Below are 17,742 nucleotides of genomic sequence, written 5' to 3'. Positions count from 1 at the left end.
TAGTCCAGGAGTCCTGGGTAAAGTTAAACTCCATCACATTACTGCAGTCCATGCCTCGAGCATGCCATGCTGAGCCGTGTTTGCAGGTGAGACCCAGCCTCCAGGGACTTTGGCCAAGCCCATGCTAAATGCATCCTGGAAGAGTCATTCCTGACAAGACGTTCCTATCAATCCAAGTGATGTTTTCGGACCATAGCGGGTGCTGTGGGCCAGTGTCATTTCAACATCAGAGGAACTCAAGGGAAATATATTTTGCAAAACCAAAATGTCTAACAGTAGGGGATGACTTTATAAAGTATGGCCTGTCCATATAATAGACAATCATGACATTCATTTAGAGGAATAATGTAAAATACCCACTACATAATAGGTCAATAAAATAGATCACAGAACAGCGGGTGTGGAAGGGGATATCTATGTGTATATGTAAAAATACGGGACTAAGCTGGGTGCGGTGGCTCACGCCTACAGGCCCAGCAACTCAGAAGACTGAGCAGGAGGATCTCTTGAGCCCATGGTTTCAAGACAACCATGGGCCACAAAGCAACAACCCATCTACGAAAAATTTTTAAACAATTTGCCTGGGCTGGGCACAGTGGCTCATGCCTATAATCCCAGCACTTTGGGAGGCTGAGGTGAGCAGATCACTTGAGGTCAGAAGTTCGAGACCATCCTGGCCAACATGGTAAAACCCTGTATCTTCTAAAAATACAAAAATTAGCTGGTTGTGGTGGTACACACCTGTAGTCCCAGCTACTCTATTCGGGAGGCTTAAGCAGGAGAATCTGCTTGAATCTGTGAGGCAAAGGTTGTAGTGAGCTGAGATCATGCCATTGCACTCCAGCCTGGGCGACAGAGCAAGACTGTCTCAAACAGAAAAAAAAAAAAAAAAAAAGGCCAGGCAAGTGGCTTATGCCTATGTAGTCCCAGCACTTTGGGAGGTTGAGGCGGGCGGATCACTCGAGATCAGGAGTTGGAGACCAGTCTGGCCAACACAGTAAAACCCTGTCTCTACTAAAAATACAAAAATTAGCCAGGTGTGGTGGCGTGTGCCTGTAATCCCAGCTACTCGGGAGGCTGAGGCAGGAGAATCCCTTGAACCTGGGAGGCGGAGGTTGCCATGAGCTGAGATCATGCCACTGCACTCCAGCCTGGGCGACAGGGAGAGACTTAGTCTAAGAAATAATAATAATTAATAAATAAATAAAATTAGCTGGGTGGGGTGGAGCATACCTATTGGGAGGCTGAGCATGAAGATCACTTTAGCCCAGCGGGTCAAGGCTGTAGTGTGCTGTGATGGCACCTGTGAACAGCCACTGCACTCCAGCCTGGGCAATACAGTGAGGACCCTGTCTTAAAAAAAAAAAAAAAGTGACTGAGGGATGTGATTGCTGTACGTAAGAGTATGTTATAACGTGAATAGTGGTTATCTCTGGAAATGGGACTGGGGGTGACCCTTTTCCTTTTGCTTCTCTGTCATCTTGCATAGTGAAGATGTTACTTTTGTAATAAGAAAAGTTGGCCGGGCATGGTGGCTCATGCCTGTAATCCCAGCATTTTGGGAGGCTGAGGAGGGTAGATCACCTGAGGTCAGAAGTTCAAGACCAGTCTGGCCAACATGATGAAACCCCATCTCTACTAAAAGTACAAAAAATTAGCTGGGTGTGGTGGCGGGCGCCTTTACTCCCAGCTACTCGGGAGGCTGAGGCAGGAGAATCGCTTGAACCTGGAAGGCGGAGGTTGCAATGAGCCGAGATCGCACCACCACACTCCAGCCTGGGCGACAAGAGCAAAACCCTGTCTAAAAAGCAGAAACAAAAAAACAGTTATTCAGAAGTCATTCTAGATACCGTGGTTCTAACGAGCTTCCTCCTCCCTCCATCTTCCAGGCTGTCTCAGAATCTTGATGGGGTGGTGATTGAGCTTCTCTTCCGCCAGAGCAAGATTAGTGAAGTCCTGGGAGGCAGCGGCTACAATTCAGACCGGCTCTGCCTGCCCTACATCCCTCAACTGACAGGTATGAGCTCTGTGCAGGGATGCCTGGGCCTGCCTCTGTCTTTCCTTGGCCAGGTAAGGGCCTGAGCGTAAGGGACTTATGGCCCTTTGATTGCCTGTGAAGCACCTTGGATGTCGTGAGAGCTGAAAGACACAGTGCAAATTTATGGTGAGGTCCTCTTGATTGCCCCACCTCTCCTCCTCAGGGCAGGGTCCTTGAAAGTACCCTGCCCATGAGATGGCCCGCCCTGAGGATGGGAGAGGCTCCATTGTGCTAGAAAGAGCATACATGGCTACAGAACCAGAGACCCAGTTCGAGACCCCTGTGCAACTCACTGCCTGAAAGATCTTAGACAAGTCCTTTGCATCCCTGAATTTCAGTTTCCTTGACTGTAAAACAGAATGTTAACAATAGCTGCCCGGTGGGGGCAGTGGCTCACGCCTGTAATCCCAGTACTTTGGGAGGCCGAGGCAGATGGATTGCCTGAGCTCCAGGGTTCAAGACCAGCCTGGGTAACACAGTGAAAGCCCGTCTCTACTAAAAATACAAAAAAAAGTTAGCTGGGCGTGGTGGTGTGTGCCTGTAGTCCCAGCTACTCTGGAGGCTGAAACAGGAGAATTGCTTGAACCCAGGAGGTGGAGATTGCAGTGAGCCAAGATCGTGCCGTTGCACACCAGCCTGGGCAACAGAGCAAGACTGCGTCCCAAAAAAAGAAAAAAAAAAAAAAAAAGCTGCCTTAGAGGGCTGGCATGATAAGGTACCTGTATTAATGCAAATACGCTTAGTAAATACTTCATGAAATGCTTCATGAAGAGCTACTGGTGCTCTTAGCAGATGATGCTTACACATGAGGTGAGATGTGTATTCTGGTCATCAGCACCTTCTTTGTGTTCTCATTGACAATTTCAAAATTTTAGCCCCAAAGAGCAAAATTGACCACCCTAAGATGGACAGAGAAGGCCCACAGCAATTGGAAGCTTCTGTAAACTCCAGGTGTAGCCTGAGTGTGCACTGAGCCTTAGAGGACTGTGGACCAAGGAGAGGCAGAGGGGTTGGGAGGTGGGACTCGCGGCTCAGTCCTGGATCTCCGAGGGCTGGGAACTAAAGCCTCCAGGCTGCTTCTTCCCCAGATGAGGATCGCTTATCCAAGAGGAGGAGCATTGGAGAGACCATCTCCCTGCAGGTGGAGGTAGAATCGAGGAACAGCCCAGAGAAGGAGGAGGTGAGTGTCTCTGCCACCGTCCTGGGGCAGCCCCACCTCCTGTAGATTGGATGCTGGACTCCAGGCTCCCCTGCCCACACAGTGTGCTTAAGGCTGCATGGAAAGCAAGTTTCTTGAGTAATTCCACACTCGCACTGACTCTCCCCATGTATGTGTCATAGATACTTCCCTTTGGAAAAATTTTTAGGGTCCTCCCTGCTCCCATGAGGATATCATTAAAACTCACTCTTGAAAGGCCTGGCTGGGGATGGTGGCTCACACCTGTGATCCCAACATTTTGGAGGCTGAGGCAGGAGGATTGCTTGAGCCCAGGAGTTCGAGATGATCTGGGGCAACATAAGGAGACCCCATCTCTACAAAAAATAATTTGAAAAATCAGCCAGGCATGGTGACGTGCACCTGTGGTCCCAGGTACTCAAGATGCTGAGGTGGGAGAATCACCTGAGCCTGGGAGGTCGAGGCTGCAGTAGGCCATGATGGCACCACAGCACTTCAGCCTAGGTGACAGAGTGAGACCTTGTCTCAAAAAATTAAATAGAAAGGCGTGCTGGTCATCATTCCCCACTCACAGGGGGACCGACATGCTCTGGGTTGGAAACTAGAAGACTTAACTGGAGAGAGAAGGGTGAGAACAGCTTTCATAGTGTTGCTTCCGTATGTATCAATAAAGAATATTTTTTTCTTTTTTTAAATTTAGACTATTTTTAAAGCAATTTTAGGTTACAGCAAAATTGAGAGGAAGGTACAGAGATCGCCCTTTGCCCCCTCCCCTCCCCTGACACATGCACAGCCTCCCCTCCCATCCACATTGCCCAGCAGAGTGGTACATTTCTTACAGTTCAGCCTGCCTTAACACAACGTTATCATCTGAAGTCCATCGTTTACACTGGGGTTCACTCTCAGCGTTGTACATTCTGTGGGTTTGGACAAATGCATAATGACATGCCTCCCCCACTAGAGTACCATGCAGAGTCGTTTCCTGCCCTAAAACCCCTCTGTGTTCCACCTCTTCATCCCTCCCGTAACCACTGACAGCCAAGACTTTTTTTTTTTTTTTTGAGATGAAGTCTCACTCTGTTGCCCAGGCTGGAGTGCAGTGGCATGATCTCAGCTCACTGCAAACTCTACCTCCCAGTTTCAAGCAATTCTCCTGCCTGAGTCTCCCAAGTAGCTGGGACTACAGACATATGCCACCACGCCTGGCTAATTTTTGTATTTTTAGTAGAGACGGGGTTTCACCGTGTTAGCCAGGATGACCTCTATCTCCTGACCTTGTGATCCGCCCGCCTCGGCCTCCCAAAGTGCTGGGATTACAGGCGTGAGCCACTGTGCCTGACCCCAAGATTCTTTTTTTTTTTTTTTTTTTTTTGAGACGGAGTCTTGCTCTGTCACCCAGGCTGGAGTGCAGTGGCCGGATCTCAGCTCACTGCAAGCTCCGCCTCCCGGGTTTACGCCATTCTCCTGCCTCAGCCTCCGGAGTAGCTGGGACTACAGGCGCCCGCCACCTCACCCGGCTAGTTTTTTTGTATTTTTAGTAGAGACGGGGTTTCACCGAGTTAGCCAGGATGGTCTCGATCTCCTGACCTCGTGATCCGCCCGTCTCGGCCTCCCAAAGTGCTGGGATTACAGGCTTGAGCCACCGCACCCGGCCAAGATTCTTTTTTTTAAGAGAAAGCTGCTACAGTGCCTTAAAGACCTCTCTTCCTTCTCTCCTCTCTTGAGGACTGTAAACATTGAATTTTTGTTCAAATTAACATGTGATATCTCCCCTGCCATTATCTCATTTCTTCCACCTCACTCCACTCAGTGAGTGAAGCAGATGTACCCATGAGTAGGGAAGAATAAGGAATCATAGTGGAAATACAAAACTTATTCTCCCAAACGAGAAAGAAATGGAGGTGGAGGGCAGAGAGGAGGAGGAATGAGACATGAGGGAACTGAAGCCACAGATGCAATATGCCTTTTTTTTTTTTTTTTTGAGACAGGGTCTCGCTCTGTCACCTTGGCTGGGGTGCAGTGGCTTGACCTCAGTTCACTGCAACCTCCACCTCCTCAAGCGATCCTCCCACCTGAACCTCCCGAGTAGCTGGGACTACAGACACTCACCACCATGCCCAGCTAATGTTTGTATTTTTTGTAGAGATGGGGTTTCGCCATGTTGCTCAGGCTGGTCTCAAACTCCTGGGCTCAAGTGATCTGCCCACCTCGGCCGCCTCGTAGTGCTGGGATTACAGCCATGAGCCACCACACCCAGCCTTTTTTTTTTTTTTAATGCTGACTGTCCCAGTTCACAAGAAGTATGGAGGACACACATCTGGGTGGGACTGGGACAGAAAGACTTACATGGTCCTTGGGCATGGACAGGTTGGCATTCCCGAGGTTCTATGCCCATTAGGGTTAATATAGACATGAAGGACAGCTTTGACATCAAGCCTTTCCCCAGATGCAATCAGAGGTAGGAGAAGTCTCTAGGGGTCAGGATCAAGCTTCCCCCTAACGGTGCCCTCGACCACTTCATTTATTGGGGCAGATCTCCACCCCAGGGCCCTCAAAGCTTATCTAGAACCTTCCCATGGAAGGAAGCTGTGACTTGGGCTAACTGGACAAGTAAAATGAGGTTGAACGAGGCATCCTCCATGGCCCTTCCAGCTCCAAGGACTGGGAACCTCCAATGCATTAGGCATCGGAGTGAGCTGGCTGCTCTCTCCCCATAGTGGCGATTCTCTCTTCCCAAGAGGTAAGAGACTCTCGGGAATTGAGGAGTGAAGTGACGCAGAAGCGGGAGGCAAAATGCTTACACAGCTAGAGCCACCTCCTCACTAGTGGCCTCCTGGGCCACCAGTATCAGTTCCTTCTTCCCTTCAAGAGTCAGCTTAGCCCAGAGGTGGCTTGGTGGCAAAGCAGGGGTGTAGGGGCCTTCCTCCTGTGCCCTTCTGCCATGCCACAGCTCTCTCCACTCTCAGCCATCAGTGCTAGTCCAGAGTCCCATGGTGGTTCCTAGGACTGTACTGCCCAGGCTTGCTGCAGGAGTGAATACATGCTGCAGGGGTGAATAAATGCTGGTTTGGTCAAATCTGAATCCTGGTGCCTGGCATTCCCAGCCCTGCATAGTCTGGGCTCTGCCATTTCATTTTCCCCCACCTGCTCTGGCCTGTATCCACTGTCCCAGTCTGGCAGTGCTGCTCTCGGTCTCTCCCGTGCTGTGCTCAGCCATCTCCAGGCCTTTGCTAGTGTAGAATGCCACATCTGAACCACCCTTCCCCTCCACACTGGTGCAGCTGAGCACCTGTGAACTGTCTGTTCTCCGGCGCCCGGCCCCTGTTCGGTTTCCTCCATAAACTTCTCTCTCCCTGCTCTTGCCCAGGGAGCATCCCTTCTCTCTTGCCCAGAGAGTGGCCTTTTCTTTGACTGTTGCCACCACACAGTTCCCTAGCACCCTGCAGGTGAATATCCAATGTTGCTCGGTGCTGACAGTGGATGAATGGATGGACGTACAGAGGATAAGTCCTCAGAGCAAGTTAAAGCCAAGCACAGCTCTCTCTTGCATGTAATTCCTATGCTAACAAATTGTGCAGTTTCTATGGACTCACCTACAGTCCTGTATGTAGTTGGTGCTCACTTAATGTTTGTTAAATGACTTTATATAATACCTATTCTTCTGTCCTCTCCTACTCAAACAAAAATGCCAAACAAATAAAAAAGTGCACAACTCAGTGAATTTTCGTTAAGTGTATATGCCCATGCAATCACTCCCGGATGAGAGAGTGGAACACTGTCATCGCCCAGGGGCCCTGCCTCTGTACCCCCTTCCCTAAGGGAGCTCCTAGCCTGAGTTGCGTTACTTCTGGAACTTTATATCATTGAAATCATTCTGTGTCTGCTGCTTTTGCTTAAGATTATGTTTAAATGATAAAGCATCAGGCTGGGCACGGTGGCTCACGCTTGTAATCTCAGAACTTTGGGAGGCTGAGGCAGGAGGATCACCTGAGGTCAGGAGTTCGAGACCAGCCTGATCAACATGGTGAAACCCCTTCTTTACTAAAAATACAAAAACTTGGGCCGGCCTGGTGGCGGCCACCTGTAACCCAGCTACTGGGGAGGCTGAGGCAGGAGAATCACTTGAAACCAACTGGGAGGTGGAGGTTGTAGTGAGCCAAGATTGTGCCATTGCACTCCAGCCTGGGTGATGAGAGCGAAACTCCATCTCAAAAAAAAAAAAAAAAAAAGATAAAGCATGGGTAAATCATAGGTCTAATAGTTCATTGTCTAGTGAGTAATTTCTGGAATTTAGTCCAAATTCCTTCACTATTTTCAGCATCTGTGGAGCTCCCTTCTTTGAGTGTTATTATTTTCCACCTCCTTTTATAGGCTTTGCAGACGACTGAGTGGGGCAACTCCTTGGAACCTTAGCAGTCGGTGGGGGCCTGGTCACCTCTTTTTTTTTTTAAGACAGAGTCTCCTTCTGTTGTCCAGGCTGGAGTGCAGTGGTGTGATCTCGGCTCACCGCTATCTCCACCTCCCGGTTTCAAGCGATTCTCTTGCCTCAGACTCCCCAGGTAGCTGGGATTACGGGCGTGCACCACGATGCCTGGCTAATTTTTGCATTTTTAGTAGAGACGGGGTTTCACTATGTTGACCAGACTGGTCTCAAACTCCTGACCTCAAGTGATCTGCCCGCCTCGGCCTCCCAAAGTGCTGGGATTACAAGCGTGAGCCACTGCATCCGGCCTGTCACTTCTAACCTTCCATTTCTTATCTTTATTAAATGCTCAAGTCACGTTGGTGAGTAATTTATTTATTTATTTATTTTTTTTAGACGGAGTCTCGCTCTGCCGCCCAGGCTGGAGTGCAGTGGCCGGATCTCAGCTCACTGCAAGCTCCGCCTCCCAGGTTCACGCCATTCTCCTGCCTCAGCCTCCCAAGTAGCTGGGACTACAGGCGCCCGCCACGTCGCCCGGCTAGTTTTTTGTATTTTTAGTAGAGACGGGGTTTCACCATGTTAGCCAGGATGGTCTTGATCTCCTGACCTCGTGATCCGCCCGTCTCGGCCTCCCAAAGTGCTGGGATTACAGGCTTGAGCCACCGCGCCCGGCCGTAATTTAATACTTTAAGAGTTCAGAGCTGATACTCAGTTCTTGAAATTTACATCTGAAGTTATTTGCTTCCAGTGTTTTCTGTTGTGTTCTCTGGTGATGTTTTAAAATTACAGTATTGGCTGGGCGCGGTGGCTCACACCTATATTCCCAGCACTTTGGGAGGCCGAGGTGGGCAGATCATGAGTTCAGGAGTTCGGGACCAGCCTTACCAATATGGTAAAACCCATCTCTACTAAAAATATAAAAATTAGCCAGGCATGGTGGTGCATGCCTGTAATCCCAGCTATTTGGGAGGCTGAGGCAAGAGAATCACTTGAACCCAGGAGGCAGAGGTTGCAGTGAGCCGTGATCGCGCCACTACACTCCAGCCTGGGCAACAGAGTAAGACTCTGTCTCAAAATAAAATAAAATAAAATTGCAGTATTTTCCTCTCATGGTGCTTGATGGACAGGCTTGGGGAGGAGGCAGGGGACAGTGCGTTCTTTTACATGAGACTCAGGATTCTGTTCTGAGTCTGAATCTGATGAGGAATGAGCTTCCCCGCTGCATCTCGCTGTCCTCTGTGCCTGCTTAGGGAGCTTCCAAGACCCTGATGGGGCTGGGGGTGTCCTGAGGGACTTCCTGCCCATTGGGACTTTCTTCTAAGAAGCAAGGGGCTGCCAGAGAGCTGGGGGTGCTGGGGCTGCCTCCTTTCTCTGCCCCCTGACTTTCTGAGCACCTCTGTCCCTTCTCCTTCAGCGAGTGCCTGCCGAGGAGATCACCTATGAGACACTGAAGAAAGCCATTGGTAAGTCAGGCCAAGGGACTCTGGTTAGAAGGCAAAATGGGGTGGGGTCCTTGGGCCTGTTCCTATAGATGCAGCAGGACCTACCACCCTCCGCAGTGGGATCCAGCATCTGCATGAAGGGAGAGGCTGGTGGCTTTTGACAAACTCATCACAGCCACCAAAGCTGCCACTGAATGTCCCTCCTCTCCTGAAGGGGGTCAGTAGTGGGGCCCTGTGTGGCCCACAGTGGGCAACGCTTTTGCCACTAAGGACAGCTGCCTTTAAAAGTAATCAGTGGGCCGGGCGCAGTGGCTCACACCTATAATCCCAGCACTTTGGGAGGCTGAGGTGTGTGGATCTCAAAGTCAGGAGTTGGAGACCAGCCTGGCTAATGTGGTAAAACCCTGTCTCTACTGAAAAAATGCAAAAATTAGCCAGGCATGGTGGACATGCACCTGTAATCCCAGCTACTCGGGAGGCTGAGGCAGGAGAATTGCTTGAACCTAGGAGGCAGAGGTTGCAGTGAACTGAGATTGCACCACTGCACTCCAGCCTGGGCGACAGAGCAAGACTCCATCTCAGAAAATAAAAAATAAAAAAAGTCATCAGTTGACGGCTGTAGGTAGAAAGCATTTCAGAGCAAATTTTTTTTTTTTTTTTTTTTTTTTTTTTGGTGAATTGTGACACAAAAGAATAAGCTGGCCAATGGAAGATATTAAGAATGAATCATATGAATGTCTGTTTAATAAGGGCAGATGATTTTAAAATGCATTGTTATCCCTCTATCTGGATCATTGGACAACAGATTTTTTCTAACTGTTGACAAATTATACCTGTAAATGCCAAACTTTTAACTTTTTGTCATCATTAATGGTAGTCTCTCTGAATGTACACATTTCTTGCCCTTTTTTTTTTTTTTTTTTTTTTTTCTGAGACAGTCTTGCCCTGTCACCCAGGTTGGAGTGCAATGACACCATCTTGGCTCACTACAACCTCCGCCTCCTGGGTTCAAGCAATTCTCCTGCCTCAGCTTCCCAAGTAACTGGGATTACAGGCGCCTGCCGCCACACCTGGCTAATTTTTGTATTTTTAGTAGAAACACAGTTTCACCATGTTGGCCAGGCTGGTCTCGAACTCCTGACCTTAGGTAGTCAGCCCTCCTCAGCCTCCCAAAGTGCTGGGATTACAGGCATAACCCACTGCACCTAGCCATTTCTTGCCTTCTTAAACTGAGTATGGGCCAGGCATAGTGGTTCACACCTGTAATCCCAGCACTTTGGGAGGCCAAGGTAGGAGGATCCTTTGAGCCCAGAAGTTTGAGACCAGCCTAGGCAACATAGTGAGACCTCATCTCTATTTTAAAAAACCCAGTATGTTGGACATGTGCGACACACACCCCTTTTTCTTCTTGGTGCTAACTCATCTTGGATACCAAGCAGCATGTGTAGAAGCCTTAAACTAAATGACCTCGGGCTGCCCTGCCACAGGTGTTCCGTGTTGGCTTTCGTGGTCTGTGCGGCTTTACCATTGTCAGTGTCCCTTTTCTTTTCTTGTTTATATATTTTTGAGATGGAGTCTCGCTCTGTCACCCAGGCTAGAGTGCAATGGCGCAATCTTGGCTCACTGCAACCTCCACCTCCCTGGTTCAAGCAACCCTCCTGCCTCAGCCTCCCAAGTAGCTGAGACTACAGGCATGTGCCACCACGCCTGGCTAATTTTTATATTTTTATTAGAGAGGGGGTTTCACCATGATGGCCAGGCTGGTCTCAAACTCCTGACCTCAAGGTATCCTCCCACCTCGGCCTCCCAAAATGCTGGGATTACAAGTGTGAGCCACCACGCCCAGCCTCGATGTCTCTTTACAAAATACCCACAGAGTACTCAAAGGACCAACTGTTCAGGACCTTCAATTTAAGAGTCCTGGTGGGAGAGCAGCTACTTGGGGCTGTAAGAGCCCCGCTGAAAGGTCCTCTCACATAGTTCTCAAATTCTTACATGAGGAAGAAGGCTGAGCCCTCAGACAGAATCAGGAACTGGTCCTACCTTCCAGGGCTGAGTGAGGGCACCACACCTCCACGCCACTGTCCCCTACTCTTCAGATGAGGGGAGAGCCCAAGCGATGCTCATGGACAGTGCTCCCCAGAGGAGTCCCTCCCCTTCCCCTCAGTGAGCAAGGCCTGGCACTAACCCAGCTCTCTGCGTCGCAGTGGACAGCGTAGCAGTGGAGGAGCAGGAGCGTGAGCGGCGGCGGCAGGTGGTGGAGAAGTTCCAGAAGGCACCCTTCGAGGAGATTGCCGCACACTGCGGGGCCCGGGTAAGTGAAGCGTGACATGGGCGAGTCCTAGGGAGCTGAGTCAAGACTGAATTTGGGTCCAGGACAGGATTAAGTTCCTAGGAGATCTTGGCTCTTTGACCACCCCACCCCCACCCCCTGTCAGACATTAGGGCTTGTATTCCAACTCAGAGAGCTCTGCTGTTGCCCTGCCAGGCTTTCCCCGACACCCCGATGCTGCATTGCTCCCCTGTGAACCAAAAGACTTGGGTGTTTGTCTGGGGTCTCTCTGAGACCTCACACTTTTCACATAAGGAAGAAGTCCTGAGCTGAGGCACCTGTCTGGCAGTCAGATCATGCTCACTGTGGTCCTGACAGCAGGCACACGAACAGCACTCACTGTGGACGACAGCTTCTTCTATTCATGAGCCACTTTCATTCTCATGATAACTCCTTGAAGTTGGTGCCATTATGATCCCCACGTTACAGGGTGATGGGGGAGGGGTGTGTGGCAAAGGAAGATGGTCAATGTTGGCACCAGGACCCTCTTCCAACCAGGGTACCTTAGCAGGGGGATGGAACAGCCAGGCCTTGGCAAAGAGATCAGAGAGAGAGGCAGCTGGACACGTAGAAACGAGGAGCCATGTCTAGACTGGAGGGAGGAGGTCAGACAGTCCTGAAATTGATTCTATGCTGGGATTTATTAGCCCCGAATGTCAAGCTTAGTAACAATGAAACATAACTGTAAACATTCAAAATCTACAAATAACCTATTCTCCCAACAAAATATAATATGTATAATTTTCTGTTTTATATATTTTATATATAATATTCATATGTAAGTCTATATATAACATATAGATTTCCACGGGCCGGTGTTGTCCTAACCTGTCGTCCCGCTTTGAGAGGGATGCCCATTTCATGAGCTAGGAATTAGGGCCCAGTCACGGAACACGTGCAGTCCCACTCTCTGCATTCATTGACCTCATTAGAGCCAGAAGTAATCAGAGATCATCTCTAAGCCACCAGTTTTGCAGCACTGCCCCTTGCAAGTTAGAAAAGAGCTGGCACAGGCTGGGCACAGTGGCCCATGCCTGTACTCCCAGCACTTTGGGAGGCTGAAGCAGACGGATGACCTGAGGTCGGGAGTTCGAGATCGGCCTGGCCAACATAGCAAAACCCCATTTCTACTAAAAATACAAAAATTAGCCGGGCGTGGTGGCAGGCACCTGTAATCCCAGCCACTCAGGAGGAGCTGGGAGACTTGCTTGAACCCAGGAGGCAGAGATTGCAGTGAGCTGAGGTCATGCCACTGCACTCCAGCCTGGGTGACAGAGCAAGACTCCTTCTCAATTTAAAAAAATAATAATAAATTAAATTAAATTTAAAAAAAGAAAGAAAAGAGCTGGCTCTAGTGCAGTCTCCTGACTCCATGCCCAGCAGCCCCTACTGCCCCATCTTAAGGAGAAGGACCTTCCAGAACTGCCTGCTGACATCCTCCCTGGTGATTCTGAGCCTCTGTCCTATCCCCAGCCATCCTTCAGTAGGTGGCTTTCCCTGACCCGAATCTGCAGTCAGGGTCCAGTGGATAAGTGCTGGAGTGTGTTCACCTCTGCCTGCCTTCCTAAGGCTGTGGCTGCCCTGTACCTCCAGTGTATACTCTGGACACCCTGAGCCAGCTGGCAAAGGTTCTGAGCCCCCCACCCCTGCCAGCTCACTTCCCGCTGTTTGTGTCTAGGCATCGCTGCTCCAGAGCAAACTCAATCAGATCTTTGAAATCACCATCCGGTAAGTGGCAACCCTGGACAGGGGACCCTGACCTCTGTGACCCAGTATTGGGGTTCCTCATCCTGAGTTCTTCTCTCACCTGTCTTCCCTTCTCCCCTCCCCCACTCCTCCTACCCCACCACAGTCTCTATCCCCTGGGCTGGAGTCGGCCACCAACTCTAACCATCCCTATACAAGGAAATAGAGACCAGAGAGGGAAAGAGGCCGCCTCAGTGAAACCTGGAAGGACCCAAGAGTCCTAGTGTCCCAGGCTGGCACTTTTCTAAAGCAGCAGTGTCACTGCAGAGTCTGCAGAGAAGCTTGACTCCAAGCTGTAGATTCTAGTAAAATCTGGAATCCTGGGAACCTGTGGAATGAAGGGGTCACTGGTCCCTGTGCAAAAAGAAACCCAAGTCACCTACTCTGTTTGGTTGCACAAGGGTGGGATCCTAAAATTCTGTTTTCATGCCTTTCTACTCATGTGTTCCTGCCGCCTAGGCCCCCACCAAGCCCATCGGGAACCATCACTGCAGCCTACGGTCAGCCGCAGAACCACTCCATCCCCGTCTACGAAATGAAGTTTCCTGACCTGTGTGTATACTGAATTCTAGGAGCCGGAGCTCCTCAAGGGGATGGGGTCTCAGGAGGGGCTCGCTTCATGCCCACCTGACCACATGGAGATCCGGCTGGGATCTCTGAGAAAATGTCACCTTGGATGGCAGCGCCTCCCAGGCTAAGCCAAGGTGGAGACTCTCTGGTCCTTCTTGGCCCTCCTACCTCCTCCTCGTCTTCCCTGAGGGAGATCTCACCAATCAGCGTCTCACCTGCGCCCTCTTCATCTTCTCTTGTCAGCAGGGGCAGAGAATCGTGGGGTGTCTCTCGAGAGAAGCCGGGGGGAAGGGGCTTAGAAGCTCCTGCTTGGTGTTTTGAGTGAAGGGCTTCCACAGGGGGTGCATGTCCTCCCCAGAGGAGGGAGCTGGATGGAGACTTGGTTGGTGAGAGGAAGCTAAGGACTCTACTCCCCTGGGGAAGGAAGCTGAGAGGGGGATGGCTCTCTCCTCCCCAGCACTGCCCCTGCTCCCCGCCCATGTCCCTGCTGTGTCTCTCACTCTCTTGCTCATCTCCCATTTGTCTGTGTTTCTACCATTAATGAATGCTGAGCCCGTGTAATGGAGCTGGGGTGGAGACACCACAAGGGGTGTGGGGGCAGCAAAGGGTAGGAAGCAGGATGCAAGGCTGGCAGGACGCTTTCCAGAGTTGGGTTCTCTCTCTGTGATATCTTTCTTCTGAGGGTCCCAGAGTGTTCCTGGGGCCTCTGGGTTGAGGAAAGGCCGAGCAAGATAATCTCGGAGGGGAACTGCAGGGTCCTCAAGATTTGCCCATATCACCTCCTATGGAAAAGGCTCCCAGCCTGACCTGGGTTGTGGGAGGGTGGGGAGGGTGGGATGAGTGGCGTTTTGGGGCTCAAGGATATCAGAAGCCAACTTTTTAGATGTTCCGTTTGAAGAAAGAAGGATCTAACACCTAATATTAGGATGATTTCTTCACTCTCTGGACAAAGTCTGGGACATTGGCACCACCTGGCAACGCTTGTGGCTTGGGAGAGGCCATGGAGACCCCTTTGGGTTCTGGGTTCCTGTTTTCCTGGTGTGCCGTCTGTGTCTCTGTGTAATGAGGGTGTGCAGAGAGGAGCTAACACGGAGCCGGGCGGAGCTGCCCAGGAGACAGTTTGCTACCTTCTTTGCCAATTCCCCTTTCTGGCCCCTTCTCCAGGAGCCTTTGTGTCTCCCGGGGTGCCACTGACAGAACCTCACCTGGGGCTCCGCCCGTGGCAGTGCCGTGTGGTCCAAAATCGTCCTTTCCTTCTCCGCTAGTCACATTTCCTGTAACTCCTCTGAGCCGACATAACCTACAGTAAGATGTGAGTGTCAGATGTTCTCTCCCTGGAGTCTGCATTCTAAAGGAGGCAGGGTGAGTAGATTTCTTGATCCAAAGGAATCCATTTTTATTTTTTTTTTCTAGAGATGAGGGTCTCACTATGTTGCCCAGGCTGGCCTCGAACTCCTGAGTTTAAGTGATTCTCTCGCCTCAGCCTCCTGAGTAGCTGGGAATCCCTTTTTAGGGTACAATTTCAGGCAGTGTGGCAGGAGTGTGGCCAGGGCTGAGATCTGCCCACAGAAAACTTCAGAGCTGGGTGTGGAAGGGAAGGCATGGTGGCATCAAATAGTAATCTTAGGACTCACTTCAGGTCCCTGTGATCAGCCCCAGTGATGAGGCTGTCCTCACTCAGTGACATATTTCCTTGTGGTGCAGACATGCCTTGCCCTTTTTGGCGTCTGGATTATTCATGCTGCTCCACATAGCTGCGTTGCCACAGGCTGCATCTGCCCTTGGAGGCTTGGCTCCAGGCTCCTCTCCCAGGAAGCCTCATTGGGCTGCTCTGCCTTGCCAGTCATACTACCTGGTGGGCTACGTGGCAAATTTGTGAAAGTGAAGCCAATTGCACAGCAGTGGATTCTTGAATAAGGTGGGTCCTCTCAGGTCCTTCCCAGCAATAAAATCGGGGATTCTTACAAAAATCAGCCTGGTGTGGTGGGGTGTGCCCATAATCCCAGCTACTTGGGAGGCTGAAGCAGGAGAATCGCTTGAACCGGGAGGCAGAGATTGCAGTGAGCCAAGATTGCACCACTGCACTCCAACCTGGGTGACAGAGCAAGACTGTCTAAAATCGGGGATTCTGAGGGCAAAGGAAATTGCCCCAGCCACCACATAGGCATAGCAGCGAATTCCTCATCACTCCAGTGCTGGAATTACGGGTCTCCCAAATGAAGTACCCAGATGAGGCTGTCAGCAGCCAAAGTGGGTCAGTGGACTGGAGTGTTCCTTCCCACAGGGCTCAGGATGGGATGGCTTCAGCAAGATGGGCACCCACCACGCACGGTCCAGCCCCACAGTCAGAGGGCAGGGGCTTGGTTTGGTGCTGAACTTGACCTCATCTTAGGGAGTTCTCCCACCAGCTAAAGAGCTGTGATGATGGCAGAGCCCTGAGTTGCGCCCCAGACAGGTTTCTGGCCAAAACAACAAGAACAGATTTTCTGATTTCATGCTCGGGTACCTTCATTCTTCACTCAAATCCCAGGGAGTCTGGGCATAAGGCTGGCCCTAGTTTGGCAAAGGTTTTGCAGTTTCTTGAAAAAAAGTACGAAATAAACAAAGATACACCTAACATGTGCTTTAGAGGGCAGAGTTGGAGCCAGAATCCCAAATGCCCAGAATCCAGAGGAACGGCTTTGTGTTTGCTTTGAAACACACACTTGTCAAAAATGCTCTATACACAGCAGGGATCAAAACACTACCACCCTAGACCAACTCCAGCCCACCAACTACGTTTGTAAATAAAGTTTTATTGGAACACAGCCCCACTCATGTATTTACCTTGGCCATTTTCATGCTACAACAGAGTCGAGTAGTTGGGACAGAGACCATTTGGCCCGCTGTGGGGACAAGAGTGACTTTTTTTAAAATGCTAATCCCCAGCTGGGCACGGTGGCTCACGCCTGTAATCCCAGCACTTTGGGAGGCCGAGGTGAGTGGATTGTTTGAAGTCATGAGTTCGAGACCAGCCTGGGTAACATGGTAAAACCCCATCTCTACTAGAAATACAAAATTTAGCCAGGGGTGGTGGCACACATCATCTCTACTAAAAATACAAAAATGATACAGGCATGGTGGCGGGTGACTGTAGTCCCAGCTACTCAAGAGGCTGAGGTTGGAGGATTGCTTGAACCCAGGAGGCAGAGGCCTGCAGTGAGCCAAGATCGCACCACTGCACTCCAGCCTGGGTGACAGAGCAAGACTGTGTCCCAAAAAATACAACAAAACAAAAAAATAATAACAATAAATGTTAATCCCCCAGGTGACTTCTGACTAGCCCCACATCTGGGAATGCCTCCAAAGTATCAAGTTGACGTTTTATTCTTTGTGTGGGAACACCTATTCACTGTGAGTGTCACCTTCCCTACAAAACAACCTTTGCTATTGGTCCATACAGCATAGGCTGTGACACCCATAGCAATGTACATGTGCCTTCCAAAGCACATATACTTTTTCCCCAACATATAAGCCCTGGCTCTGGGGTGGGGGTGCAGTACAGAGATCGCCCTGTCTCGCAGTCACCCAAGACCATGCTTCTGTCTGTAAATTCCCCGACCTTCTATTGACAAACTGGATTAGTCTGTCTCATTCTTTGGTTTCTCAGCTCTTTTGGCATTTGGGGGCCACTTTGCATATACGGCCCTTTCACAGAACACTTACAAAGACTAAAATATTAACTTTCTGGATTCTTCATAGCAAAGATTCGCCAGTCCCTGCTCTAAGGATGGGGCCTTGTCTGCCTCATCTTTGGACCCCGTATTCTTTCCCAAGTCCAGCTCCGAGCCCAGGGTGTGGTTCAGAGAGAGAGGGCTCTCACCCTGCGGACTGAAGGAGCCAGTGCCTCTGCTTGTAGTTCCCAGTTGTCCCCAGAACCAGCCTGACCACAGGCGAACGGTTCACCTGAGAGGTGCACCTGTAGACCTGTTGAAGGCACTCAGAGGCCTAGCCATCTTCCCAAGGCCATTGATA

The 17,742-nt window shown here is 50.4% G+C and overlaps 1 protein-coding gene across 1 annotated transcript in view; it reads left to right on the top strand.

Moving 5' to 3' along the window:
* Positions 1 to 13,946, top strand: part of EFR3B (EFR3 homolog B) — a 111,296-nt gene extending 97,350 nt beyond the window's left edge. Inside the window, exons 18-23 of the mRNA XM_030920463.1 lie at positions 1,890 to 2,017; positions 3,127 to 3,218; positions 9,053 to 9,101; positions 11,288 to 11,394; positions 13,091 to 13,140; positions 13,618 to 13,946. Coding sequence (XP_030776323.1) covers positions 1,890 to 2,017; positions 3,127 to 3,218; positions 9,053 to 9,101; positions 11,288 to 11,394; positions 13,091 to 13,140; positions 13,618 to 13,723 — 532 coding nt within the window. The 3' untranslated portion in view covers positions 13,724 to 13,946. The remainder of the gene's footprint in view (positions 1 to 1,889; positions 2,018 to 3,126; positions 3,219 to 9,052; positions 9,102 to 11,287; positions 11,395 to 13,090; positions 13,141 to 13,617) is intronic.
* The last annotated feature ends 3,796 nt before the right edge of the window (positions 13,947 to 17,742 follow it).

The sequence above is a fragment of the Rhinopithecus roxellana genome, chromosome 17 (assembly GCF_007565055.1).
Source record: "Rhinopithecus roxellana isolate Shanxi Qingling chromosome 17, ASM756505v1, whole genome shotgun sequence".
NCBI lineage: Eukaryota > Metazoa > Chordata > Mammalia > Primates > Cercopithecidae > Rhinopithecus > Rhinopithecus roxellana.
Note: the sequence above shows the minus strand (reverse complement) of the source record. Positions and strands in the feature narration are given on the sequence as shown.